The 26,733-nt window shown below is 51.3% G+C and overlaps 1 protein-coding gene across 1 annotated transcript in view; it reads right to left on the reverse strand.

Moving 5' to 3' along the window:
* Nucleotides 1-256: 256 nt before the first annotated feature.
* The window catches only part of PADI4 (peptidyl arginine deiminase 4), a gene marked incomplete at its 5' end in the record, with an annotated part of 41,060 nt that continues 14,583 nt past the window's right edge, over nt 257-26,733 (reverse strand). Inside the window, 17 exon segments of the mRNA XM_082378535.1 lie at nt 257-3,322; nt 4,799-4,907; nt 5,696-5,833; nt 6,674-6,776; nt 7,028-7,169; nt 8,587-8,657; nt 8,659-8,742; nt 15,060-15,104; nt 15,106-15,168; nt 16,833-16,944; nt 17,882-17,985; nt 18,120-18,298; nt 19,600-19,725; nt 21,198-21,312; nt 22,784-22,851; nt 24,392-24,458; nt 26,040-26,432. Coding sequence (XP_082234661.1) covers nt 2,971-3,322; nt 4,799-4,907; nt 5,696-5,833; nt 6,674-6,776; nt 7,028-7,169; nt 8,587-8,657; nt 8,659-8,742; nt 15,060-15,104; nt 15,106-15,168; nt 16,833-16,944; nt 17,882-17,985; nt 18,120-18,298; nt 19,600-19,725; nt 21,198-21,312; nt 22,784-22,851; nt 24,392-24,458; nt 26,040-26,432 — 2,271 coding nt within the window. The 3' untranslated portion in view covers nt 257-2,970.

Raw genomic sequence — 26,733 nt, forward strand, 5'->3', positions numbered from 1 at the left:
CGGGTTCGAGCCCTGGTCCGGGAAGATCCCACATGCCGCGGAGCAACTAAGCCTGGGCACCACAACTACTGAGCCTGCGCTCTAGAGCCCACGTGCCACAACTACTGAGCCTGCGTGGCACACCTACCGCAGCCCGTGCACCTAGAGCCCGTGCTCCGCAATGAGAAGCCGCCACAATGAGAAGCCCGCGCACTGCAATGAAGAGTAGCCCCTGCTGGCCGCAACTAGAAAAGCCCGCGCGCAGCAACAAAGACCCAACGAAGCCAAAGATAAATAAAATAAATAAATTTTAAAAAACCCAACAACAACAAAAACCGAAAACAAAAACAGTCACCAAACAATCTCAATTCAGAGGTTTGAAAGTTGAACCCCACACAAAAGAAAACCCCTTAATTTGCTTTTATGAAATTAAATCTACCCCCCCACAAAAAGGTGATAATTCTGTGATGGGATAGAGGTATCAGCTAACACTACAGTGGTCATTGTATTGCAATATATAAATGTATCAAATCAACACGTTTGCACACCTTAAACTTACACAATGTATATGTCAATTATATCTCAATTTAAAAAAAGTTAAGTCTTTCTCATTAGGATTTAATGCAGCTGCAGAACTTAGAACTCTGGAAAGGGGATGCTTGGCTTCTTTCTTCCCCTTCTATCTCTCCAGCTGGCAAATGGTGGTTCCTAACCTTTCGTAGGTTGAATAATAGCCCCCAAAAGATATCAAGGCCCTAATCCCTGGAACCTGTGTTATCTCATATAGAAAGAGTCCTTGCAGTTGTGACTAAATTTGCAGATGTGACTAAGAGTTTTTGAGCTAAGATTATCCTGGATTATCTGGGTGGGCCCTAAATGCCATCACACGTGTCTTTATAAGAGAAGCAGAGGGAGTGACATACGCAGAGGAGAAGGCAACGTGACCACACAGGCAGAGATTGGAGTGATGCAGCCACCAGCCGAGGCATGCCGACCGCCACCAGAAGCTGCAAGAGGCAAAGAGCGGATTCTCCCCTGGGGCTCCGGAAGGGACCCGGCCTTGCAGACATCTTGATTTCAGCCCAGTGAAACTGGTTCTGGACTTCTGGTCTCTAGAACGGTGAGAGGATAAATTTCTGTTGTTTTAAGCCACCAAGTTTGTGGTAATTTGTTAGAGCAGCTGCAGAAAACTAACATGTGAATCCAGGAGAAGGGAGGGGAGATGGGTGTTAGGGAGGGGAGGCAGCGGGAAAGTTCTTGCTCCTGGGTGCCATCACAAGATGCTCCATGGGGCTGGTAGGACTGAAACTGGTGCTTTCTCTCACTCGGGCTCCCCTGGCTCCTTTACTGATGCCCCACAACCCCCATGAATGGTTGGAGGAGGCTCACTTGCATTTAGCTGATGTGAGGGCTGCTTTAGCCGTCAGCTCATCTCTCCAGCCTTCTGCAGCCCCAGGAATCTGGCAAGGGCTTCAGCTTTTGTCTACTGAGCTCATTCACTGCTCCAGGCTGTCCTATTGGTCAGGTTTGTGGGGACAACTTCACACCAGCTTCCCCTTGTGCATGGCCCCCTTCTGTCCACAAGAAACACTTGTGCATCTTCTGCCTCAGCAAATTCCAAGCGGGCGGGGGGGAGCTGATTCTCTTCAGAGAAGCACATGGTGACCGGGTTTATGGATCCCTTTCTCCTTAGTCTGTGTGAGGGCAGACACTCTGGATGACCATCTTTTTCCACCATGATGTTCTCCACGACTCACCTGAAAACAGCATCTCTGGGCGTTTTCTGAGCATCTCAGGCTCTATGGAGCCAAAATCTGGCCTCAATCTTCAAGACCTCAAGTCATCAAGTTTTATTTTCTTCAGGGGAATCTTAAGTCCTAATGTCAGGGCCATAAAAGAAAACATATGAAAAGGACACAATGGGGACTAACAACCTCATTCCACGAAACCCATGGCTCCTATTCTGTGCCACGTCCAGCTAGGCAGCGTGTGGCACAGCAGAAAACAAGAGGGACAAGACTCCGCTTTATGTGGCTTTCTAGCTGGTGGAACGGAAATGACAAATGGGAGAGACAATGAGAATTTGCTGATGTCTGAAACGTTTGCGGGTTTGAAACGACAGTCAGTTCTCATGTCCCCCTTGGGTTCTTGCATTCCATGTCTGTTGCCTTTTTTTCAAAGGACAATGTGACCAGGAATCAGGCTGCACCTTTGCCCTCGAACCTGATAAATATCGCTCTGTGGTATACGGAGAAGCCTGAGGTTGACATGACATCATCTCTGCTGCTCTTTCCTGCCGAGTGTCCCTGTGATTTGGTCAACTTTTTATAACTTTATTTTTTTAATCATGAAATACAGAGGAGTGCATTTAGCATACACACACATTAAAGCAAATAATCAAATGAGCATCCATACACCTCAGGCGGTTCACCTGGCTGGCTGTTTGGAAACTGACTTCGGTGCAGCTTTGGGGATGTGCTGCACCCCTGGGGGGCCCAGCCCTCCCCCTCCCCCTTCACTCTCCCTCAGAGGTTCCTTGGGAAGCTTAGAATCAACTAGGCTCAGATCATAGAAAATTTTATAGACCAAATGTATGCCCGGGAAAGAAAGACATACGCAGGAATGTTGGCCTTCAATGTATCCTGGTCGAAACTTCAAGTTTGTAATATTCAATTCGACCATGACAGTGAGTGAATGAGTGAATGAATAAATGAATGAATGCCAGGAGCATTAGCTTGACCTCACATACAAAGTGACTGTAAAACATCATTGCAGCTTCTCACAGCAGAAGTGAGTTTTCAATGCCACGACCATGTTGGGGTCCTCGGTGAGGATTCCAGGGGCTGGGGCACAGGGGAAGGAATCAAGCCACTGCCCAGAGGGTGATCCCCCACCCCACTCCGGGAGCCAAAATGTCCCCAAGAGCTCTTGCTGTGCCTCACTGCAGGGGACCAGAGCCTCTGGCCAGGAGCTTGGGGGGTGGGGATGGGCTCAGGGCACCATGAACCACCACTTGAAGGAGAAGGGCTGCTGGCGCACGTTGGTGCCGCAGTGCACGTCCCCGTGCTGAACATGGTAGGTGTAGATGTCATCGATGAAGGTGCAGTGGAGGCCCAGCGGCTCCAGCAGGGACCGCACCTTCTCCTCCAGGCAGCAGCGGCCGTTGATGATGGGCCCAAAGGGCTTGGGGATGCCCAGGTGCTTCCCCAGCACCAGCATGTTCACCTGCAAAGAAGCGGGAGCCCAGGTCAGGGGCAGCAGCATGCAGCCTGCGGCACCATCTGAGGGCCCCCTTCCTCTTCTGACCTTTGGAAATAACAGCCCCACTTCACAGATGAGCAAACTGAGGCCCAGACCTGTAACATGAGCTACTTAAGGCCACCCAGCGAGTCTAGGACTTATACTCAATTCTGTCGGACTCCGGGGTCCACATTGTTAACACTGTTCTCTCCTTCCCCACTGCCACCCTCTGGCAAACTCGATTACTCAAGGCCCAGCTCAAGTACCACCGCCTCCGTGAAGCTGCCTGTGAATTAGTCATCCTCCTCTGTGTTTCCATAGCTCCCAGCACAGTGCCTGGCACAGAGTAGGCACTTAATAAACATCTGTTGATATGATCTGGTGAATAAGTGACTACCTATTTTGGGGCACTTTCCATATGTTGTACCTTATGTAAATGACTATGTTTCCTCCATTATATTGGGAAGTGGCCTGGTGAGGTGAAAGGATGAGGATTTTGGCTCCAGGCCAACATGGATTTGAATCCCAGCACTACTATTATATAGTTATGTGGCCTTAGGCAAGTCACTTCGCCTCTCTGAGCCCCATCAGCAAAAAGAGCCCAAACACATTTCCATTGCTATGACAATTGGATAAGAACCTGTGTGCAGAGTCTGTGCCAGCTCGTAGTAAGCACGGAGTCAGTCACCAGGGCTTATGAGTCACTGAAGGGGCATCTCACTGCTCAGATGCAGCCAGTGCCGAGTGCCTGGCACTCTTCGTTTCTCCGCCTGTTCCACGCCCAGGCCCACGCCCCCACCTCCCATCACGGGGCTCCTGGGAGAGTCATGGCTCAGGCTCCAGCTCTCTCTGGGGCCTCGCACAGTGGAGGTACCAAGTCGGCCCTCAGCATAGCTGGTTACTTCATCTGAGATGCCTCATCCCCCAGCCGTCGGCATCAGCTTTCTTGCCTGGCTGGGCTAAACTGGAGAAAAAATGAAATGCCTGGGGCCAATTTTATTCCGGGGGTTAAGAGGAGGGTGCCCCCTCCTGTCTCGTTTTAGCCAAGGAAGGTTTATTCTAAACAAAATCTTCTGCAGCACTTCAATGCATGAACAGAAAAAATCTAAACCACTGCATTTGAGGTCCTACCTTGGAACCCCAGGGCCCTGGAGGACCCAGTTTGAGGACCACTGTGCCAGGGACTACTGGCTCTTCCCTGAACTGTAATCCGCAGCTGCAGCAGGAGAGGGGGCTGAAGGACCCCAGTAGTATTGGGTGAGGTTTCTGCCTGGCCTTTGGGTATTCTTGGAAGAGATAGAGCAGGAGGGCAGAGGGATGGGAAATATATACTAGATGACTTCAAGATGGTGCTGGGATCAGTTAAAAGTTCTCGACAAAAGTGGATCTCCCTCAAGTTCACCTTCAGACAGGTGAGTCCCACTTAGCCCAGGCAGTGCCAGCCTAACCTCCTCAGAGAGGCCTTCCTGGACCAGTCTGAAAAAGTGCCCCACCTTTATTCCCTTCATGGTACTTAATTCGACCTGAGAGCATCTTGCTTGTTGCTTGTCTCCCCCACCAAAACCTGCCCCATTCTTACCTCACCCGCCACCGGAAGTCCACAACGGGCAGTTCAGCCAGACCCCAGACTCTGAATCCCAGCTCTGAATCCCACCTCTTGCCAGGGACCTGGTCTCCCTGGGCATCATCTGTAAAGTGGGGGCAATGATAGTCTTTGACCCCCAGGTGGTTGCCTAAAGCCTCTGTAAGGCGGATAGGGCCGTGCAAACCCCAACGGGTGAGGAGACAACCAAGCCTCCTGGACCCAGTGCCCAGCTGGCCTCTCTGACTTAAGGCTACTCAGAAGGTCACTTCCTCACCATGTTTGGGAAAAAGGCTTTGGCCTTGAGGGTCTCTTTGAAGACTTTCTGGAGCTTGAAGAGCTGGGGGACGTCCACGATGTCCCGCTCCAGTCAGCTCCCGCTTCAGCACCTCCCGGTTCTAGTCGATGCATTGGGGGGGGGGGGGGCGGGAGGAGGGGGGGGCGGTGGGTGGGGCGGGGCTAGCAGGGGGCGGGGCGCGGGCTGCCGTGGGGGAGGGGCAGGTGGAGCCGAGGCCGGCCAGGGGAAGGACCAGGGACAGGGTCAGGAAGGCGGTGATGGGCACCTCCTTTTCCTCCCTCCTTCCCTCCCTCTGCTCAGTCCCTCTGCCTCTTGTTTCTGCTTCTGTGTCCCTGCCTTTCCGGTCACTCCAGCGCTTGGCCTATCTCCTGCCCCTGTCCCTCTGTTTCTGAGAGTTTCCCCCATCTTTCTCCAACTCCAGCTTTGCCAATTCTCTCTCTTCCGTGCATCACCTTGTGTGTGTTCCTGTAGTGGTGACCGAGGTCTCCTCTCCCTCTTTCTCTCTCTCACGCACACATTGACCCAAATCCCAGGGCTGTTCATCACGGAGCCCGTGGAAGGCTCTGCCTTGGGCCTCTAACCTCAGGGAAGGGGGCTGGAGGTGGGGGTGGGGGTGTCAGGTCTGCCCGGGGTATGGCATCTCCTGGGCAGCCAGGCTAGTACCTCCACATATGAATTATGTTCTCTCAGTTTCTCGTTTGACAGAATGTCCTTTACTTTCTGCTGGGTTTTGTCTGTCATGGAGAAAAAGAAAAGAAAAAAAGCAGATGAATTCAGAGGTCCATTTTGCTCTTCCCAGCAGGTCCAGTCGGGGCTCAGTTTTCCCATCTATAAAATGGGGGCAGCAATGATTCCTAACATATAGGTTTATTATGAGCATCTGGGAGGCAGATGACTTTAATAAAATAATCTACCAGGGTAAGTTCTCATTAAGAGTGTTACCTTTGCTCCCTTAAATTCTCTTATCTCCAAAGGGATCCCGTTTCCGGAGGGGCAAACAGAGGTCTGACCATTGCCTGATGCTACAAGACATATACAGATATTAGGTGAAAACTCTCAGCCATGGTGACTTCAACCTCTGACTCTGGCCAGTGTCTGTGGACTTCACTGAAAAACATATTTCATTCTGTGCTCCACCCAGACTGAACTTTCTTCAGGTCCTCAAACACATCTTGCGTTCTCCTGCCTCTGCGCCTTTGCTGTTCCTTCTGTCTGGAATATCTCTCTTCCTCCCATCCCACTGCCCCATTTGCCTGGCCAACTCCTGCTCATCTCTCACGCTCATGCTTGATCTTCGCCTCCTCCAGGAAGCCTTCCTTGAGCTCCTCCCAGACACCCCTCAATGCCCCTGTGTTTAGTTGTTTCCTTCACTCACTTTGGCCCGGACTGTGGGTCCTGAGGGCAGGGAGCTATTCTGCCCTGTTCATACAGCATCCCCAGCACTTAGCACAAAGCCTGGTGCTCAGTGGCTGCTCAGAAGATGTCTGTTGCCTGAATGATTCTGTCTGGCAATAGGAGACCATGTGAAGGCAGAGGAAGTTTCCCAGGTAAAAGAACAGGCACGGCCAACTTACTCTTGACCCCTTGGAACAGCAGAGCCTCTCCATGGCCGTCCTCCATCCACTCCTGGAACAGTTTGTAGCAGGACCTGGGGCTGGCCAGAGGCAGCTGGAAGCCCTGGAGGCAGAAACCCTGGGATCAGAGATTAGCTTTGCCCCTGGGTCTCCTAAGGAGGAAGGCTCTGCTGAGGGTACGGGGAGTGTGGGCTTGGACCTGGGCAGGCCACCTCTTACATGCCCCCTCCTGGGGGTGAGGAAAAAACAGAGTCAGGAAGGTAAGGTCAGTCACCCCCAGGCAGAGGCAGAGCTGTGTTTGGAAACCCAAGAAGGAGGCATGTGGCTTCCTCCAGGCAGCCCCCCAGGCTGCACCTTCTTGTGCACTGGAACGAAGCTCAGGAACTCATCCACGTGGCCCACAGACAGCCAGTCGGAGTAGAGTTTCACAGGGGCCTGCACCTGCTGGGCACTGAGGAAATCCTGCAGGTCCTGGTGCATCTCCTGGCTTTCCTTGCTGCCAACGCGGGGTTAAAGGGGTTATGGGGAGATGGGGGTGGGGGAGCCAACAAGGGTGGGGATTAACAAGGAAGTCTCTGCGGGACTGGGACTTGGCGAAGGGGTCAAGGTTCTCCTTCAGGGAAGGGATTCAGGACCCTGGGATGCCTTTTTTTATTATTATTATATCTCCTAACATCTGAGAAATTTAGAAATTGTCACCCCAGTTTTGTTGGGGAAAACTGAGGCATGGAGTCAGTAAGGTAAGTAGGACCAGAGCTTAGCTTCAGAAAGCACTGCCTGTTGACTCAGCCTAGATGCTGGTGTTGTGAGTAAACGTGGGGTCTGGAGCTGGTCCCACTGAGTCGGTGAACTCTTATTAGCTGTGTGCCCTTGGGGACATCAGTTTTCCTCTTGCTCTGACCTCCAAGGTCGTTTGTGATCTAGCCCTTTGCTCTTTCTCTTGCTCAGTCTGTTTTAGCCACTCTGGCCTGCTTGAACCCACTAAGCCAGAGGTCTCCAACCTTTTTGACACCAGGGACCGGTTTCGTGGAAGACAATTTTTCCATGGACGGGGATGGGGGGTGGCGGGAGATGGTTTCAGGATGATTCAAGTGCATTACATTTATTGTGCACTTTATTTCTATTATTATTACATCGTAATATATAATGAGATAATTGTACAACTCACCATAGTGCTGACAGGAGGCAGAGCTCAGGCGGAAATGCGAGCATTGGGGAGCGGCTGTACATACAGATGAAGCTTCACTTGCTCACTTGCCTGCTGCTCACCTCCTGCTGGGGGCCCGGTTCCTAACAGGCCTCGGACAGGTACCAGTCCGTGGCCGGGTGCTGGGGACCCCTGCACTAAGCTATTCCTGCCACAGGGTCTTTGCCCATGCTCTTTCGTCTGCCAGGAACCCTCCACCCCAGATGTCCATACAGCCATGTCCTCCTTGTCATCAGTCCTCAGCTCAAAAGCCCCCTCCCCAGAGAGGCCCTCTCCGGTCACCTTAACATAGTTCCCACTCTTCCTCTGCCCCTCTCTTTTGTGCTCTCTTCACTGTTTGAAATTATCTTATTTGTTTGCTTTTCTATTATGTGTCTCCCCCACTAGAATAGTGGCAGGGACCTATCTGTCACGTTCATGGCTACATTCCTTCCTAGCTCCTAGCACAGTGCCGTGCACATAGTAGGTGCTCAGTAAATATTTACCTACCAAAAGTGTGTAAGTGGCAGAGCTGGACTTTGAGCTTGGAACTGTTGGGCTCCTCAGCAGGTATTCCTTGCTGTGTATTTTGATTGCTCTCATACCCCCTCAAGTTTGTTGAGCCTTCTTGGTCTGGGAGCAAGTAGGGAAGCCTTCTGCTCTGGCCTCTGCTTTTCCCCAGCATCCCTGGGTCCCGGCCACCCCTCTCCCCCCCTCCCCTACTTACCTGGGGTAACCACTGTCCCCAGTGAGAATCCTGCCCAGCGGGTATTCCTTCTCCCCGACTGTCACCGGGGGGGCTCACTTCCAGGTTCCCAAAGGAGTCGAGGTCAGTAACTCTCCCTGTTTGGGGCACTCGAGTCATGTAGCCAAAATCTGGACCCTGAGATGGGAGAAGCAGTGCCAAGAGTTAGAGAACTTAGTCCCTGGGTGAAGAGAGGGTGGGGTCCAGGTTTAAAGATTAGCCTGGTCACAGGGAGTAACCTTTCAGCAGCTGGTTCAGAGCAGGTCTCATTATTATGTGTGGAATATTGAAGGAAAGCTGAGTCAGGGGGGCAAGAAAAGGGACCAGGATCTGTAAGAGTCCCTAATGGGCACCCGCTGCTTCATTAACCTTAACTCGGGTGTAATAATGAATCTGCAAGATCTCATTTTTATCCTCATTTTCAGAGCAGAAACTAAGGTCAGAGTGGTGTGTGGCTCTTCAGGTTCCAGAGCCAGTTTGCAGGACTGGGATTTGAACTGTCTCTACAACAGGCCCTCTTGGTCCAATGGGGCTGCATCCTGACTTCGGGCTGGAATGAACCTCCCCAAATGGCTGTGACATCTCTATCTTCACGAGAAGACTGGGCAGGTGACACACCTCTCACTCCCGTATTAGTTTCCAGCTGTTGCTGTAACCCAATTAGTGGCTTCAAACAACACATATTTATCTCTGACGGTTCTGAGGTCAGAAGTCTGAAATCAGTTTCACTGGGCTAAAATCAAGGGGTGGCATGTTGGTTCCTTTTGGAGGCTCTGGCAGAGAATCCATTTTCTTTCCTTTATCAGCTTCTAGTGGCCACGTCGGCTGGTCGCCTCTTCTTCCATCTCTACAATGCCCATCACTCCAACCTCTGTTGCTGTCATCACATGCCTTTTCCCACCGCAACCCGCCTTCCTCCCTCTCACAAGGAGCGTTGTGATTACATAGAGCCCACCCAGATCCTGAGAATTCCCATCTCAAGATCCCTAACTTAATCACATCTGCAAAGCCCCTGTTGCCGTGTAAGACAGCATCTGGTTCTGGGGATTAGGCCACATTTGAGGAGCCATCATTCGGTCTACTTACTGCACCTGTAACTCTGCTTCCTACAAGTCGATGGTCTGTACCCTGGGGCTTCATGGGGGCCACAGACTCCCTGAAAACAGATTCCAGATAGTGAACTTGGGTGCGTTTTTCTGGGAAGATGACTAGTCTCAAGGAGGTCTGTGATAGCATAAGTCTAAAAACCATCATTTCCAAATCCTCCCTTTCTCTCTAAAACCCATGCCAACCTGACTTCCTCCCCAGCTGGGCCATCAACACTGCTCCCTTGAGGCTCCCTCGAGGTCTTCGTGGTCACACAGCTAAACCCAATGGGCAGTGCCCAGGCTTCCTTGTCCATTAGCAGCATCCGAGTCAGCTGGTCACCCCCACGTCCCTCCCACACTTTCTGCACTTGGCTTCGGCCATTCCTCCCTCTCAGCCTCCTGTGTACTGGGGGCCCCAGACCCGGGCCTTGATTCACTCCCTCCTTTGATGATCTCACCCAGTCTCATGAAATACCATCCACGTGCTGACCATGCCCACGTTTATATCTCAGTCTGCATTTCCCTCCCAAACGCCGTACATGTGGTGCAACGTCCCACTTGGATGTTGCCTAAATATCTCACATTTGCCCCAAACAGAACTGCTGATCCCCGCTTCCCAGCCCCTTGTCCCCTGTTCCTCCCTCAGTGCTCCCATCTCAAGGGATGACACCTGCCACTCACAAGGGTCAAAACCTGAAGTCACCTAGGCTTGTCACTCCCTCACAGCATCAGGAAATCCTATTGGCTCTGTCCTCAAAGCATATCCCAAATCTGGCCGTTTCTCACCCCCTCCCCTGCTCCCCTGGTCTGCAACCCCATCATCTTTCACCAGTTACAGCACCAGCCTCATCCCCACTCTCCCTGCTCCCACCCTTGCCCCGCTGCCGTCCATTCTCAGTGGGCAGCCAGAGGTTCTCTTTAATAACATCAATCAGATCATAATCATCCTCTGTTTAAGACTCTGCAATGATTCCCCAGTTTCTCAGATTCTAAACAAATGGCCTTACGATGGCCAGGAAGCTCACAGGATCCGTCTCCCCACTACACCTCATCCCCATCACCTCTCTGCCTCTCCTACCACTTTGCCTCTTGCTCACTCAGCTCCACCCCTTCAGGCCTCCTCACTATTCTGTGAACGTGCCAGGCATGCCCTGCCTCAGGGCCTTTGCACTGGCTGTCCCACCGCCCAGAACGCTCTTCACCGAGACGTCTATAGAGTCAACTTCTTCACCTCTTTCCAGTTTTTGCTCCAGTGTCAGCTTCTCAAAGAGGCCTCCCCTGACCATTTTATTTAAAATTGCAATCCAATCCCCCCACCACTCTGGCACCTGTAAGCCCCTTGATTCTGCTCTTTCTTTTTCTGCAGTACTTGATTTCACCTCCCAACATATAACGTAATGTATTTATTCATTAAACATATTGTTCCTTGTCTATCTCTCTGGGCTAGAATGTCAGCTCCATGAGGGCAGGGGCCTTGGCATTGCTCACCAATAGATTCCAAGTGCCTAGAACAGAGCTGGACACAGAGTATGTGCTCAAAGAACGTTTGATGAATGAATAGCAGATTCATCCAAGTCACTGCCCTGGCTGTCGCCATGAGAAGAAAGCTACCTAGGCTGCAGGCTTGGATTTCTGCAGGCGAATGAAGGGGTATCCATGGTCTGGAGAAGGGCCCCCCCCAACCCAGAGCAAGATGTGCAGGAGATGCTCACATGTGCTACTTGCTACAGGTTCCAGCACAGGCTTAGAATGTGTCCAAGTTCTCCTCCAGTCTTTCTGGTTCATCAAAGATGAAAGTCCCAGAGTGGGAGATGCAAATCCATCCTTAATACCGGCTAACCTCCCGTCTTAACAAGCGGAGGGCGAAACCTGGTTCAGAGTTTTTGCAGTCATTTGTGTGGAGCTGGATTTAATAGCACTCTTTTGTTTTCATTCTGTTTAACTTCAAGGTTCAACGCTTCTACTTATGGCAAGTGCTACTGGTGTTCCACTGACCCATTTAAAATGTACTGACGTTGTCTTGTGGGAGAACACCCACCACGTGTAAGCTGCGTGCTAAGTGCCTGGTGTACAGTGACGGGCACTACGGCCCAGGCCCTGCCCTTGTGGTGCTTCCAGTCTCGCAGGGAGACAGAGGATGGAAAGTAAACAGTCCGGTGATTTATAACAGAGACTCCAGAAGGAACCAGCAGTGCTGCCGTGGAGAATGCCAGGGGCGCGGATGTGTCCTTCAGTACCAGGATGGCCTCACTAAGGAGGGCATTGAAGCGGAGACCTGAAGGTGGAGAAGCAGCCAGACATGTGAACCGGGAAGCTAACCGGGAAGCGGGAACAGCATGTGAAAAGGCCCTGGGGCAAGCACAAGTTGGGTACATTTGAAGAACAGGAAGGAGGCCAGTGGGGCTGGAGCCAGGTGAGGGACAGGGAAAGTGGCCCATGACGGGGTTGGAGGAGCAGATGGGGCTGTTGCCTGGTGAGGAGTTTGACTTGTGTTTTTTTAAGCATCTTTATTGGTGTATAATTGCTTTACAATGGTGTGTTAGTTTCTGCTGCATAACAAAGTGAATCAGCTATATGTATACATATATCCCCATATCCCCTCCTTCTTGCGTCTCCCTCCCACCCTCCCTATCCCACCCCTCTAGGTGGTCACAAAGCACCGAGCTGATCTCCCTGTGCTATGTGGCTGCTTCCCACTAGATATCTACTTTAGATTTGGTAGTGTATATATGTCCATGCCACTGTCTTACTTCGTCCCAGCTTACCCTTCCCCCTCCCCATGTCCTCAAGTCCATTCTCTACATCTGCGTCTTTATTCCTGTCCTGCCCCTAGGTTCTTCAGAACCTTTTTTTTTTTTTCAGATTCCATATATGTGTGTTAGCATATGGTATTTGTTTTTCTCTTTCTTACTTACTTCACTCTGTATGACAGACTCTAGGTCCATCCACCTCACTACAAATAACTCAGTTTCGTTTCTTTTTATGGCTGAGTAATATTCTATTGTATATATGTGCCACATCTTCTTTATCCATTCATCTGTCGATGGACAATTAGGTTGCTTCCATGTCCTGACTATTGTAAATAGAGCTACAATGAACGCTGTGGTACGTGACTCTTTTTTTTTAAAGGGTTTTTTTTTTTTTTTTAATTATGTGTAACACAGACAAAGTTATTTAAGTCAATAAATTTTTAAGGAATTTCACATGTTCTGATTCTTTCCACTGCCAATCACCTTAGTTCCTCCAAACTCATAATCTTCAAGATAAAATAGCCCTTTCAAAAAGAAGTTATCATGTGAGTCAGCCCACAATTCTTTTAGTTAGGCTTCTTTGATCTCCCATGAAATATGGACACACTTCAAAATTCCCCACCTGTAATCTTTGGGATCCAGTTTCCTCAAGCGATTTACTGTAGGACCATGTTTAGGGTCAGGAGATGGATCTGCCTGGTTCTGAATTTGACACCCTCTAAAATTGTATTAGGTTCAAATCATATTCACTCCTAAGCCATCACACCCTAGAACAGTACAGATCATTGGGATATGCCAATACCTAAGATAAAAAGTTTGTTAGGTTTTTCATAGTTTACTTGGCAGTTCTGTCTTGTAGTTCTTTCCCACAGATCTAACAGGTAGTTCTATGAGTAAAGGAAACCACACAGTTAATCTATGAGGCGTTTCCAACGATGTAGGTTTACAGAAAAAGCCCCATCAGGATAGACCTCAACCATGACTCTTTTGAATTATGGTTTTCTCAGGGCATATGCCCAGTAATGGGATTGCTGGGTCATATGGTAGTTCTATTTTTAGTTTTTTAAGGAACCTCCATATTGTTTTCCATAGTGGCTGCATCAATTTACATTCCCACCAACAGTGCAAGAGGGTTCCCTTTTCGAGGAGTTTGACTTTGATCCCAATTCTTTTCCTGAGTGATTTGAATACCCCAGAAGAGCGTGGCTAAGAGACTGTCGCAGCCCCCCTCTTCCGAGGCTGTCTGTGGGTTGGGTGAGGACACCTGTGCTGCGGTGTCCGTCTGTCTGCCTGGCAGCTGGCTGGTGACGTCAGAGAGCCTAGCCTTCCTCACCCTTGGACACATGGCCACTGAACACAATAGGACTGAAATCAGCGAGAAGGGCCAAAGTCTCAGCGCAACTGGCAAATTCATCCTGTTGCTCCTGAAACAGGATTAACCTGATTCTGTGGCAGAGAGATATCAGTGACCCCAACTAAATCCCCTCATTGGCACCACTCAGCACAGGAGAACAAGCGAGTTAAACTCAAGTTTCCTTTCAAAGCCTCCTTCGTGGGCAGGGCCTCTTCCTTTCCCCTTGGGGCACAGGGTGCTCCTTGGAAAGCCATTCCCCACAGCAAACCTTGCACCCTGCACCCTTTCCTTTGTTTTCCCTGGTGCCTGAGGTTAGGGGGCTGTCCAGGCTCAGATCGCAGGCCTGGGGTCTTACTGGGAAAGCAGGGAGCAGGGTGCTCATGGCCCAGTTTGAATTCTAGCTTCACTCTCTTTTTGTGTGACCTCGGGAAAGCTGCTTCACCTCTCTGAGCCTCAGTTTCTTCGTTTATAAAATGGGCCTAGTGATAGCATCTACCTTAGAGGTTGTTAGATTAAATGAGTCAGCTCATGTAAGACTTTAGCCCTGTGACTGCCACAGAACGCGTGCTCAATAAATGTAACCATTATTATTGCTATTATTATTATTATTCTTTGCTGAGTTTGCCCGAAACTGCCAGGTTAGTCAAGCATGACTCACTAATATGTCACCCTCGCCCCACCCCCCAAACACATGTAGAGACCTTGGCTGATAAAGTCACACTGAGGAAATGACCACTCTGATCCTGAACATCCCCATGTCCCAGAGGGAGCCCCCCAAAGACCAGACTCCCACCCAAAAGACAGAGCCTCCAGCTGGACATTGGGGAAGGTTCTGGTCCTGGCCCTACCCCCACCTTCCAGCAAGAGCATCTTTTTTTTTTCTCTTTTTGGCCGCATTGCACAGTATGTGGGATCTTAGCTCTCCGACCAGGGATCGAAACCGTGCCCCCTGCAGTGGAAGCGTGAAGTCTTATCCACTGGACCGCCAGGGAAGTCCCAAGAGCATCTGTGGGGAGGACTTATGTCCTCAGCAGGGTTTTCCTGAGGACAAAGTGAGCTCATGGCCAGAAAGGGCTTTGGGAAAGGAAGAGCCAGATCTCATCACATAACAGAAATGCCCCGGCCACCTGTGTGATGGCTGCTTGGGCAGGACGCACACCTGCAGGGCGCTCAGCAGCAGGAGGGGGCGGGAGACAGAAAATGAGGAAGGAGGCCTCAAGGCAAGGGTTTCAGCGCTGGTGCCCATCCCCGCCTAGTACGTACCAGCACGCATTTGATGGGGAAATCCTTCAGGCCTCTGTTCCTTGGGGGAGTCAAAGACCACGGGCAGCGTTTTGTGTGGGGCTTGGATGTAGCCGATCTCCATCTCATCCTGTGAAGAGCGAGTGGAGGGGAGGCTGTTACACATGCTGCCTGGGTCTCAACCCCCAGCGCAGGGATGGAGGTGGGGAACCATCCACACTCTCCCCCTTGCAGTCAAGGGCAAGCACACGTGGGACATTCAACTCCAGAGGAGGGGCTCCAGGAAAGCAGAGCTTACTGTCCTGTGTTTGAACCAACGTGTAGTGGAAGCAATGGCGTGCCCTTCACTCTCGCTCCTGGTGAGTGCCGGGCCAGATGCCAGGGACCCATGGTGTACGAGCCTGTCCTCGAGGGGAGATCCAGGAGCTGGGCACTCACCACCCGGTGCTAGGAGGTGATGGGAGGGAGGTGAGGGGTCTTCGGGAACACGGAAGAGGGACTCCTGATTCAGTTGGGATGGGTCAGAGGAGAGTTCTTAAAAAGAACCTACTTTATAGCACAGGGAGCTCTACTCAATGCTCTGTGGTGACCTAAAAGGGAAGGGAATCTAAGAAAGAGAAGATATATGTATATGTGTAACTGATTCACTTTGCTGTACAGCAGAAACTAACACAACATTGTAAAGCAACTATACTCCAATAAAAATTAATTTAAAAAAAAGAGAAGGAGCGTTGCTGAGCTGAGGCTGGAGGGCAGAGGTAGCTCTGCCCCAAAGGAGGGCAGGTGAGGCCCCAGCCAAGCCCATAGGGCAGAGATGGGGAGGGCGCAGAAATGAATCGAGTACACATCCTGCCTGTATTTTAGCAGGCAGGCATGATGTTGGACATATCACTATTAGCTGAACCATCCGAAATTGCCATTCTTGGAGGTAAAAAATGGTGGCATATCAGCCATTTCTTCTGGTTCAACCTGATTTAACACAGATTGAAGGATGAGAAAGGAAGAGAGGGTATTATTTAGAGGTTTAGAAGAAAGAGGAATGAATTCCCCGCTGGAGGGATTGAGGACATTTATGGAGGGGATTCGAGCTGGGATTGGACAGGACTGATTTGGACGTGGGGGTGGGAATGGGGAGGGCGGCTGGAGAGAAGGAGCAGGGCTATGGGATGGGGTGGGAGCAGGGCGGGCAGCATGGAAGGAGAGGCACGGAGGCTCGGTCAGCCCGCCAACTGCCCACTGGCACCAGCCAATGCCAGGTTCTGGGTGCTGAGCTGAATGAGACTCCCTCTCTGCCCTCAGGGGGCTCATGGCACGACGGGGTGGAGGGGGAGCCTGGCACAGAGACGGAATGGTGATCCAGTGTGGCCGGTGTGGGACAGCCAGATTGAGAGGCAAGCTGAAGAGGAGGAGATGGGAGCCATGGAAAGTGCTGGAGCAGGGGTGTGGCCTGGCCTGGTGGCCGAGCCCGGGAAGGCTGGCTTGGAGGGAGGCTGCTAGGGAGAATGGTTGAGCTCCAGCCCCCTGAGCTTTGCAGCATTTCCTCAATTTCCTGAAGTTGTCTGAGACCTTTCAAGCAGGAATGTGGTCATCTTGGTGACCACGGCGGGCATGACGTGGCCGCAGTAGATGTCAGTGGAGTCACTTGCCTGAGCCCTCCGTCTGCGAGGACCCTCAGAGGCTCCTAACTCTCTGAGGAAGGGTGGCCAGCCAGGTGCTCGGCCGAGCCCCAGGAGCCCAGGTCCCCGTGTCCCTTGACCCTCAGGGATGCGCCTCCTGTGCGCCCGGGCCACGCACCTGCATCCACTGGTCATTCATGCTCTCCTCCTTGGCACAGACCATCAGCTTGCACCTGGCTTTCTTGGCCAGAGCAGCCCCTGACTTCAGGAAATCCTCATTTTCAAATAACCTAGAAAGAACAGAAAGAACAATCTCCTTAGTGCCCTTGATTCAGCAGCCAGTGGCCTTGGCTGGCCTCCGAGGGGCAAGCTGGACCCCTGGGGTGTCTCTAGGGATGGAGCAGGAACTCAGGGCTGGGTGGAGTGGGGGAGGGGCACAGCGGGTGCTTCAAGACACCTGGAGCCTGGACAGAGACCGCAGCTCACCCTGTCTCTCTGCTCTTAGCAAGCTTAGCTCACTGAACTCTGGTAACAGCCCAGGAGGGGAACTAGCGGGCAGCCTTCCACCGAGGAGGAGACAGAATGAGGAGGTCAGAGGTCAAGTCACGCCATCTGGATTCGAACCCAGGCCTTGCTGGCTTCCAGCCTGTGTCCTGACCACAGGGTTACATTCTCACCCCTTCTGCCCCAAAGCAATGGGAAGAGGAGAGGGGAAGGTCCCCCTGTGACCCCGCATGGTTAGCAGGGGCTCTCAGACTGCGGGAGGGATGCCGAGCCTCCCCCGGCAACTTGTGAAAACACAGCTGGGCCCCGTCCCGCCCCCAGAGTCGAGACCCAGCAGTTCAGAGGTTGGCCCGGAACGTGCATTGTAAATGAGTGCCCAGGGGTTCCTGGTGCAGAAGGCTCACAGGCTGCCTTCTGAGGAGCCCTGGAGGCCTCGCCCAGGGACCCAGGGTTCTCATCTTCCAGGTCTGGCCAACTCTAGAGGCCCCCAGGAGCTAAAGCAGCCCTTGGCCTGCCTCAGGGCAGGATAGTGACACGGAAACACCACCAATAATGATTTTCCTGACCTTTTTATGGTTCTTAACAAGCCTCAGCCCTCAGCAAGTCATAGCACAGATATCACCTTTTCCCCATTTACACAGCAAGTGCGTGATGGGCTCCTGGTCCAGGGCTCTCCCTGGGGGTGTGTCTGTGCCCCGCCCTCAGCCCTCCAGGGCCCCTCACCTGCACACATACACCTCCTTCGGGGACTGAGTATTGGGGGTCATGATCCAGGGGGCCACATGGAAGACCACGCTGTCTTGGAAAACCAGGGCCTTGGGGAGCTCCTGCAGGGGGTGGGGTAGGGGAGGAACTGTCACAGCAGCCAGGGCCCAACACCTACTGCTTCCCAGTGGCTGTTTGGAGCCCCCTCCCCAGCTGGGCCAGAGCCTGGAAGCCTAGATCCCCCCTCTTGGCCTACTGGGTTGGACGTGTCCAGCAGGGAGACATTGAGGGAAATGAGCCCTGGGAAGCTGGCATCTGGGAAAGCCAGGCCCTCCACATAGAAGTCTGTGCTGTGATGGCCACCCTGGAGCTCCAGGGGGTGAGAGGGGTGCTGTGGCCCCAGGATCATGCCATACCTGGAGGGCTGTTTGTCTGCTGGGAGAGAGCAGGGGAGGCTCAGGTCTGCGTCCCTACTTCTGAGACCTTGTCTTCTTGGTGTGTGATGCCTTCCCAAGGCCGTGGCATCTCACCCCTAAGGAACCCTCACAGCTGGATCTGGCAGGCGCCTCCCCTTAGGAGGAAGGGACTAAAGGCCCCGCCCTCACCCTCCCGATGGAGGTCCAGGAATGGAGTGATGAGGTTGCCTGAGTCATTCACAACTTTACAGAAAGTCCAATATACATTATAGTTCATTCATTCGTTCATCCATCCATTCACTCCCTATCACCTGCTCTCAGCTGACACCTGGAAAGACCAGGGCGACAGTCACTGTCCTGGTCCCCAGGGAGTGCACAGTCTCCTGGGTAAGTAGGGAGGAGCAAAGACAGTCAAAATTACAAATAGTAGTAAGTTCTGGAAGGTCAGGGAAGGCTTCCTGGAGGAGGTGATACCTCCACAGAGGCAAGGAGTTGGTTTGTGGCCAAACCAATGTCAGTCTAATCGCTGTGGTTTGAATGGAAGTCAGATCAAGTTGCGCCTCTGCACAGCCCTCAGATGGCCCCCCACCTCCCACAGACTAAAAGCCACAGTCATTTCCTGCCTCCCTGACCCAGCCCCTTCCCCTCTGGCCTTTCTTCTCCACCCTCATCCCCCGCTTAACCTTTGCATGATGCACTCCAGTGGAGCCGGCCTCCCTACATTCCTCAAGCCCATGGGCACATCCCACCTCAGGGCCTTTGCACTTGTGGTTTCCTCTGCCAGGAGTGCCCTTCCCCTGGGTGTTCCCACACCTCCGTCTGCTCAGTGACACCTTCTGGGGGAAGCCTTCCCCGGCCCCCCTTCCCCACACCCCTCGTTCTCTTCCTCTTCGCTGTTGCATCCTTCTGTGTAGCATTTAATGCCGTCTGAGGCACTAGACACTTTACTTAATGATTTTACATATCATTGCTCTCAACCCGCTGAGATGAAAGTGACATGAGGGCAGGGACTTTGTTTTGTTCTTTACTCCGTGCCCTGTGCCTAGAGCCGAGCCCAGCACTACCTTGGGAGGGAGGTCATTTCCTTCTCAGTGCTCATCCAGCCCCAGACATCATCTTGTTTGCCTGCATTTTGTCTGTGCCCTTTCTACAAGGTAATGGGCAGAGGTGTCCATCTTGCTCACTGCTGCATCCTCGGTTCTTAGAACCTGGCACAGGGTAGGTGCTCGGGAATTATTCACTGACATGTGTGTGAAGGGGCTGAGTCCCATTGGCTGGGGTGGGAAGGGAACACCAAGGTGACGGCCAAGGGCGACTCACCATTGGCTCGAAACACCCTGACTTTGTCCATCTCGGATTTGGCCACATGGGGCACCAGCTGGTGCTTGCTGAAGAAGTCCCTGGGGGTCTTCGTGCTCAGGGTCACCAAGGACATGTCCTTCAGGTCTGGAATGAGAAGGGCGTGGCCTGAGACGCAGGCCCCTGAGACTACGCCCCCCTCACCAAGACCACCCTTCATCGCGTCACCTGGCTTTATTTTCCTTATGCTCTTTCCAGTATTTAAACAATATTTTTCATTTTAGAATTAAAGGAATTCAAGGTTTTGGTCCTCTCCCACTAGGATGAGCTTAGGATGTAAGCTCGCCAAAGCAGAAATTACATTTACCTTGTTTGTTGCTCTGTTCCCAGCTCCGAGAAGCATCTAGAACAATGCCTAGCACAAGGCAGGTGCTCAATAATTATTTGTGGGGTGAATGAGTGGAAAGGTTTCTCCCCGGGGCCTGCGTGGGAAGTGAGCCAACCTGAATAGTGGCCGGCAAAGGCTTGGGGAGATTGAAGCTGGACGAGAGTCAGAGGCTGGACAAGAGTCACGTGGTCAAGGGCACTGGAGTGGGCGGGGCTTGAACCCTGGATCTGTGTGAGCCTGGGGAGGTATTTCAGCTCTCCGTGCCTCTGCTTCCTCGTAAAAACACAGGGCTAAGCGCAGAGCCCACACGGAGGGAAGGGTGCAGTCATATGTGTAAAGTGCGTATTACAGCGCCCGGCATCCTGGGAGGGTACATATGGGCTGTTTGATTATTACTGGGTGCCAGGCACCGTGTAGAGGCTGCTCCCTGGCATCAGGCCAGGCCAACTCCACGCAACTTTAAAATGCATCCATTTCTAGGCCATTCTAGCAACTCCCCAGGAAGGCGGCAGCTGCTGCCCTGGCCAAATGATCCCGCCCCCCCTCAGCGCCCTCCTCCAGTGCAGGTCTTCCACCCGTGCAGGTCTTCCACCCTGGCCACGCCTCAGAGGTGTGCCAGCAGGGACCCTGCGCCCAACTTGTGCCCCTAAACCTGCCCTGGTGTTGGGATGCCCAGGTTCAAATCCTGAGCCTATGACTTACTAGCTGTGTGACCCAGAGCAAATTGCTTAACTTCCCCATACCTCAGTTTTTCCATCTGTAAAGTGGGGGTGAGGACCATACATACTTCTGAAACTTGAGCTGAAGGATCAAATGAGTTAAGAATTCTGAACTGGTCCGAGCAGTGCCCAGCCTATGGCAGGGGCTCAGGGCTGCTCTGACGTGAATTTGGGGCTCTAGTCAGGCTTTCATTTTGAATTATTTTGGGCCCCAGGTTTGACCCAAGAGCAGAAGTTTGGGTTGGTCAACGGGCTGGGGATGGAAATTGGGCCCTGGAGGAGGCATTGGGAGACTCAGCATTGCTCCCAGCTCTTCCCTGGCTGCTGTGTGACCTTGGGCAGGTTACTTGCCCTCTCAGGACCCCTGTCCATTCCTTCACCTCCATAACGGGCATGTTAACAAGAACACGCTTCCAATAACCCTGGTTTCTGAGGGTTGTTACAAGGCTCAGGACAAAAGGCTTCACAAAAAGGCAAAGCTCTATTCCCATTGGTTCTTGGGGGGTCTTTACCTTTGCTGTCAAGCTGGTCATCCTTGCAGTCCACAGTGGAAGATATGGGACTGTCTCTGTCACAGTTCACAAGCAGGATGGCGCCCTGCCCATGAGGGCCCCAGGTCCAGGTCCTCTGTGGACACCCAGCAGAGATGGGACACACTTAGGATCCTGTGTATGTCCCTCTAACTCCTGGGAAAGCCCAGCCACCTTGCCCTAGCACCTCGATACCCTTGTGTGATTTACACATTTTGTTCCCACATCGGGTAATTTTTTGGTCCCAAGAGTGGATTTTTGCCTGCCCCAAAAGTCATAAACAAATTCCATTCATCCACTTAAAAAAAGGAGCCCAAGACAGTAAAATTGATTTCAACAGCTTTTAAAAACTGTTGGATTAGCAAACCAAACTGAGCTAAATATTTGTGTCTAGATTCAAATCTAAATAGCTCCTCTTCTGAGAACTCTTAATTACTCGTTCACCAAAGTGTGGGCACTGTTCTTAGCAGCTGGTTACTGTCTGCCCAAAGATGAAAGCAAATTGAGCAACCCCTCCCAGCGGGAATCTAATAGTGATGACATCTTCTGTTTGTAGGAGAGCATTCTCCCCCAGGGAATGACTGCGTTTTGGGAGGGACCCAAGGATGAATTCCACTCCCAGAGCTATAATTCTTCCCCCCACTTTTGACTGACCCCACAAAGGGATCTTAATTTTTGACAGGTCATATCATCCTAAAGTGCACACCAGCATATGGGGAATTCCCTGGCGGTCCAGTTAGGACTCGGTGCTTTCACTACCCAGCCGGGGAACTAAGATCCAGCAAGCCACGCAGTGTGGCCAAAATAATAATCAATCAATCAATCAATCAAATCAAATCAAATAAAGTGCACACCAGCACAAAAATGTGCAGGAAGCTTTGGGGTTTCAGGGACACCCTGAGGTTTATCCACGCACCCCAGTTAAGACGATTCATCACCTGCATACCACACCACCCTATATTTCTGCAACATACATTCCCTTCCCCAACCTGGCTCCTTCCCTCCTCCACCCCCTGCTTCTTTTCTCTATTATTCACCCCATGTGAACCTCTCTCACTAGTCGCTAAAGTCTAGTATAGGGGATTTTTTTTTTTTTTTTTTGGCTGCGCTTTGCGCTTGCGGGATCGTATTTCCCAGACCAGGGATTGAACCCGTGCCCCATGCAGTGAAAGTGTGGAGTCCTAACCACTGGACCACCAGGGAATTCCCCATAGTATAGGGGATTTTTGAGCCAGAGTTGAGACCTCCCTGCAAATTTTTTCTCTGCTGTGCATGAACTGGGTGAGTCTAGTTTCCAGTTTGTGGGACACACACATTCTCTGAACCCACAATCGTGAAAATCTAGCTTTGTAGGATAGATGGGACCTATGTAAACCAAAACGGTAATGGTATTCGTGATTTTAATTTTCTTTTTTTCCCCCTGTTCTTCTTAAATTTGTGTTTCTTTTACTATTAACATGGATACATGAGACAGACCGCTGTTCACCTCATCACCACCAGGGGGCGCGCTAGGAGAACCCAGTGGAGTTACGGGAGCATTTGGGGTGCCGGACAAGGTCGAGCCATACCTGGTCCTTCCTGCCTCCGGTGGACTTCATTTTGCCAGTGCGAGTGAAGTCCGCGCTCAAGGAGATTTCTGAAATCCCGGAGAGTAAGAGGAGAGGGTTAGCGAGGGTGCAAGGTAGGAGCACTCAGTCTGGTCCCAGATGGACAATCCTTTCCCCAGGAGACCTATCTGCACAAAGGCTTCTTTCTCACCGGTTCAGAGGAGACACAGGTTCTAAGACACCCCCATGTCTCCCAAGAAGAAGTCTGGCTGCAATTCTGACAGCAGAGCCGGGGCTTCTAACCACACGCATTCTCCTCTCATGGAGGACCTGCCACAGCTCTGATGCCAACCAGACCCTGCCTGTCTGGCCACCCCCAGGGGTCTCAGAAAGAGTTCCCGGCCACCCCAATGGATGTATGGTACGAAGTCCCTGCAAGGACACCTTGCCAGGCTCTCAAAGGCCTCTGGCCCCAACTCCAGCCCCCAGTGACTTTGGGGTAGGGGACACAGTGGTTATTCCAACCCCACCTAGCTCTTCGTTCTGTGTAGTGTGACTGCACTGGGGACGAACCACAGCCCCAAACATACCCTGCTCTGTCCAAATGGCATGGCTGAGAAAGTATATGTTCGCTTCTGAATCCTTCCCCTCTCATCAGAACGCATGACTATACGGTCATTCCAATGACATCGTGTAGCGACCTTGTGAGCTCACAGAATGAGATTGACCTAGACGACCTTTTAAACATATCCATAGCCATGTATCAATGTTGGGCCATAGAGCATAGCGCTTGGTGGCCAGAACTTCCTGGCTCCTTTGCTAACCAGCTGTGTAATCTTGGGCAAGTCCCTTTACCTCTTGTACCTCAGTTTCTTCCTCTGTAAAATGTGGTAATAATAGCGCCAATTTCATTGGATTGTTGTAAGGTTTAAATGTAAAGTCTTGGCACCCTGCCTGGCATAGAGTAAGTGCTATATAATAATAACAACAACAATAATAATTATTATTATGAAAATGTGTATTAATGAAATAAATGAATGAAATTCATTAATGAAAAGAAACCTGAAGCTTTCACATGCTGTTCATATATTTAATGCATGTTTAAATAGTAATAATAATATTATGATATTATTGCCCCAGATGAGGTCAAGTTAAAAATGTACTTTATTTAAAGAAGAATGCTAAATAAATATGAGTACAAGTAGATCACTGATGTGGCAAAAATGGTAAAGATGGGATGTAAATAATGGAATTTGGGGAACATTGGTCTATATTATTGTGTAAAACAGTCTTATCATCTACTTTTTCTCATAAGTATTTGAGGTTTCAAAAAGGTATAGAGATTCATATGTTGAAAATCCACGTACCACTTCCTAAGCTGAGAAATAAAATTTTGAGATGTAATTGAAGCTTCCTGCAAATGCCCTCTCTCCCCAGCTCTATTCGGGGTTCACTGACTGGGGAAGGAATACTTATGAACTACCAGATGCATGACTGGCTAGAAATTATCCTTTTCTCTGCTCAGTCTAAAGTAAGCTTCAGGGTGTAGTTTCTCCTGGAGAGATGCCTTGCATGGGTGTGTGTGTGGAGGGAGAGGGGTGGTGCTCCAAGATCCCTGGCGTCATTTACCGACCCCAGTGAAGTAGAGCAGGGCTTCAGCTGGAGTGGTCTCAGGTCCATAGTATGAAATCTGAACCTATAGGACAGGAGCAAACCACTAATGATTTCCCTTAGTCATTCAACAAACACTAACTGGCCTGCTATGTGCCAGCTCAGAGCAGGGTGCTGAGGAGACAAGGAACAGGCGCCCAGCCTGTTAGGGACACCCCAACTGGTGGGAGTGGAAGGGGAGCAAAACACTCAAGTGACTATGATGTATAGAAGAGGGTCCTTTGGGAGACCAGGGAGGCAGGGGCTTCCTCTGCCTGCATGGTGTCAGGGAGGTACCCTTTGAGGTAGATCTTGGAAGGGCAGCGGGAGTTCAGCAGATGCAGATGTGGTGGAAGAGGCATTGGAGGGAGAGTGGCACCACCAACTCCCACTGCCCAAGGTTAAAAATCCAGGAAGAACCCATCTGATTGGCCCAGCCTGGCCAGAGGAGGGCAGAGTGTCAGGAACCACACTTCTAAGTAAGATGATGGAGGGGAGCTCCCCAAAGCAAAACCAAAGAGCTGCCACCAGAAGAATGGGAGCTCCTGAGGGTCGCACTGAGGTGTCTCGACCTGTCCTGCAGACAGTGGGAATCCAGGGAAATGTCACAGCCACTGTCACCTTGCATCTGGACCATGGCATCAGCCTCCTGACTGGTTGCCCTGCCCCCAGTCTGCTGCCTAGATCTAACTGACTCACTACACTGCAGCCAGTGGGTCTTTCTAACATACATATGTGGTCTTGTTACTCCTGGATGAAAGGTTTTCATTGGCTTCCTGTTGTCCTAAGAGAATGAGGTCTCTGATGCCAAACCCTCTAATACTGGCTCCCTCTCTCCCTCACCTTCCCTTCTACCTTCCTTTCTTTCCATACAGCTCTTCCTCAGCTTCCCCAACACACATCGCACCCTCTCTTATCCAGAGTGTGCACACAGGCCACATCCTCTGTGTAGAGCTCTCGCTCCTCTTTTCCTCTCGTAAGCAGGTCATTGATACCATCCATCAGCTTGCCACTTCTCCCAGGAAGCTTTCTCTGATTGCACCCTTGCTGACCGGCTTTGATGCCCAAGGTCTGTATTGTTACAGCAGGCAACAACTCTGCCCCAGGAGGTATCCTGCTTGGCCTGTCCTGCTGGGAACAAGTGGTTGTTATCCCAGATCCCTGTGGGAATCCTGGAGGGTCCTGTTGAGTCCATCTGTAGTCAATGCAGCTACAGTGGGTTGAATGGTGATTCCCCAAAAGATATGTCCACATCCTAATCCCTGGATCCTGTGAATGTGACCCTATTTGGAAAAAATATCTTTGCAGATGTAATCAAGGATCTTGAAATGAGAACATCCTGTATTATCCAGACAGGTCTTAAATACAATGAAAAGTGTCCTTATAAGAGTGAGGCAGAGGGAGATTTGACAGGTTGAGGAGGAGGTAATGGACCACGGAGGCAGAGATTGGAGCGATGCGGCCACAAGTCTAGGAATACCAGCAGCCACCAGAAGCTGGGAGAGACAAAGAACTGATTCTCCCCAGAGCCTGTAGCGGGCTGGGGCTCTGGGTCGATTGAGTGGCTGACCTGTTATGACCTGCTGACCTCCTGCTACACATCCCAGCCCACGGCTGCCACACTCACCTTCCGGTCACCTGTGCTGTCGCTGGCAGCTGTCATCTTCAGGCTCACCTCCAGCCCAGGGTCCCGGGGCCACTTGGAGGAACCTGTGAGATTCTTCTTGGCTGGAGGGTGGTGGGCAACATCCACGACCACTCCTGGGGAAGCACTGATGCTAAAGGATGTGCAGTCCTTGGGGGCAGAGCTGTGGAACAGACAGATGGGGAGGACAGGGGGACATGGTGAGGCAGTGCCTGGCCCACTACTGCTCTCCCCAGCGTTCTTCCTTTTCCCACCAGTGTGGACACCAGAAGGCAGCCAGACTGACCCTGACCATGGGAGTAAGTACTGGTAGGTTGTCAGGAGGTAGTGAGAAACAGAAAGAAAATCCCCTGACCTGGAGAGGTTACGCTTGAACTAGGAAAAGACACACACACACAGATGTGTGCATAGAGTGATGTGTGCACCCAGAGGTTTATACTACACAAACATGCACACACAGTGTTGTGCATATATGAAGAATCACACAAACAGTACAAACAGTACTCTGAAGGACCTTCCCCTTACAAAACAACTGGATCATGGTTAGAATATACTTTTCAAAGCATTGCTGAGATGTGAAAAGTAAGAGAAATTGCCAAGAATTCCCTTCTCTGCATACACACACACACACACATCTCACTGTGGTTAAGAATACCAAAGACAAACAGATCTTAAA

This window comes from Balaenoptera borealis (assembly GCF_965194805.1).
Source record: "Balaenoptera borealis genome assembly, chromosome: 1".
Taxonomy (NCBI): domain Eukaryota; kingdom Metazoa; phylum Chordata; class Mammalia; order Artiodactyla; family Balaenopteridae; genus Balaenoptera; species Balaenoptera borealis.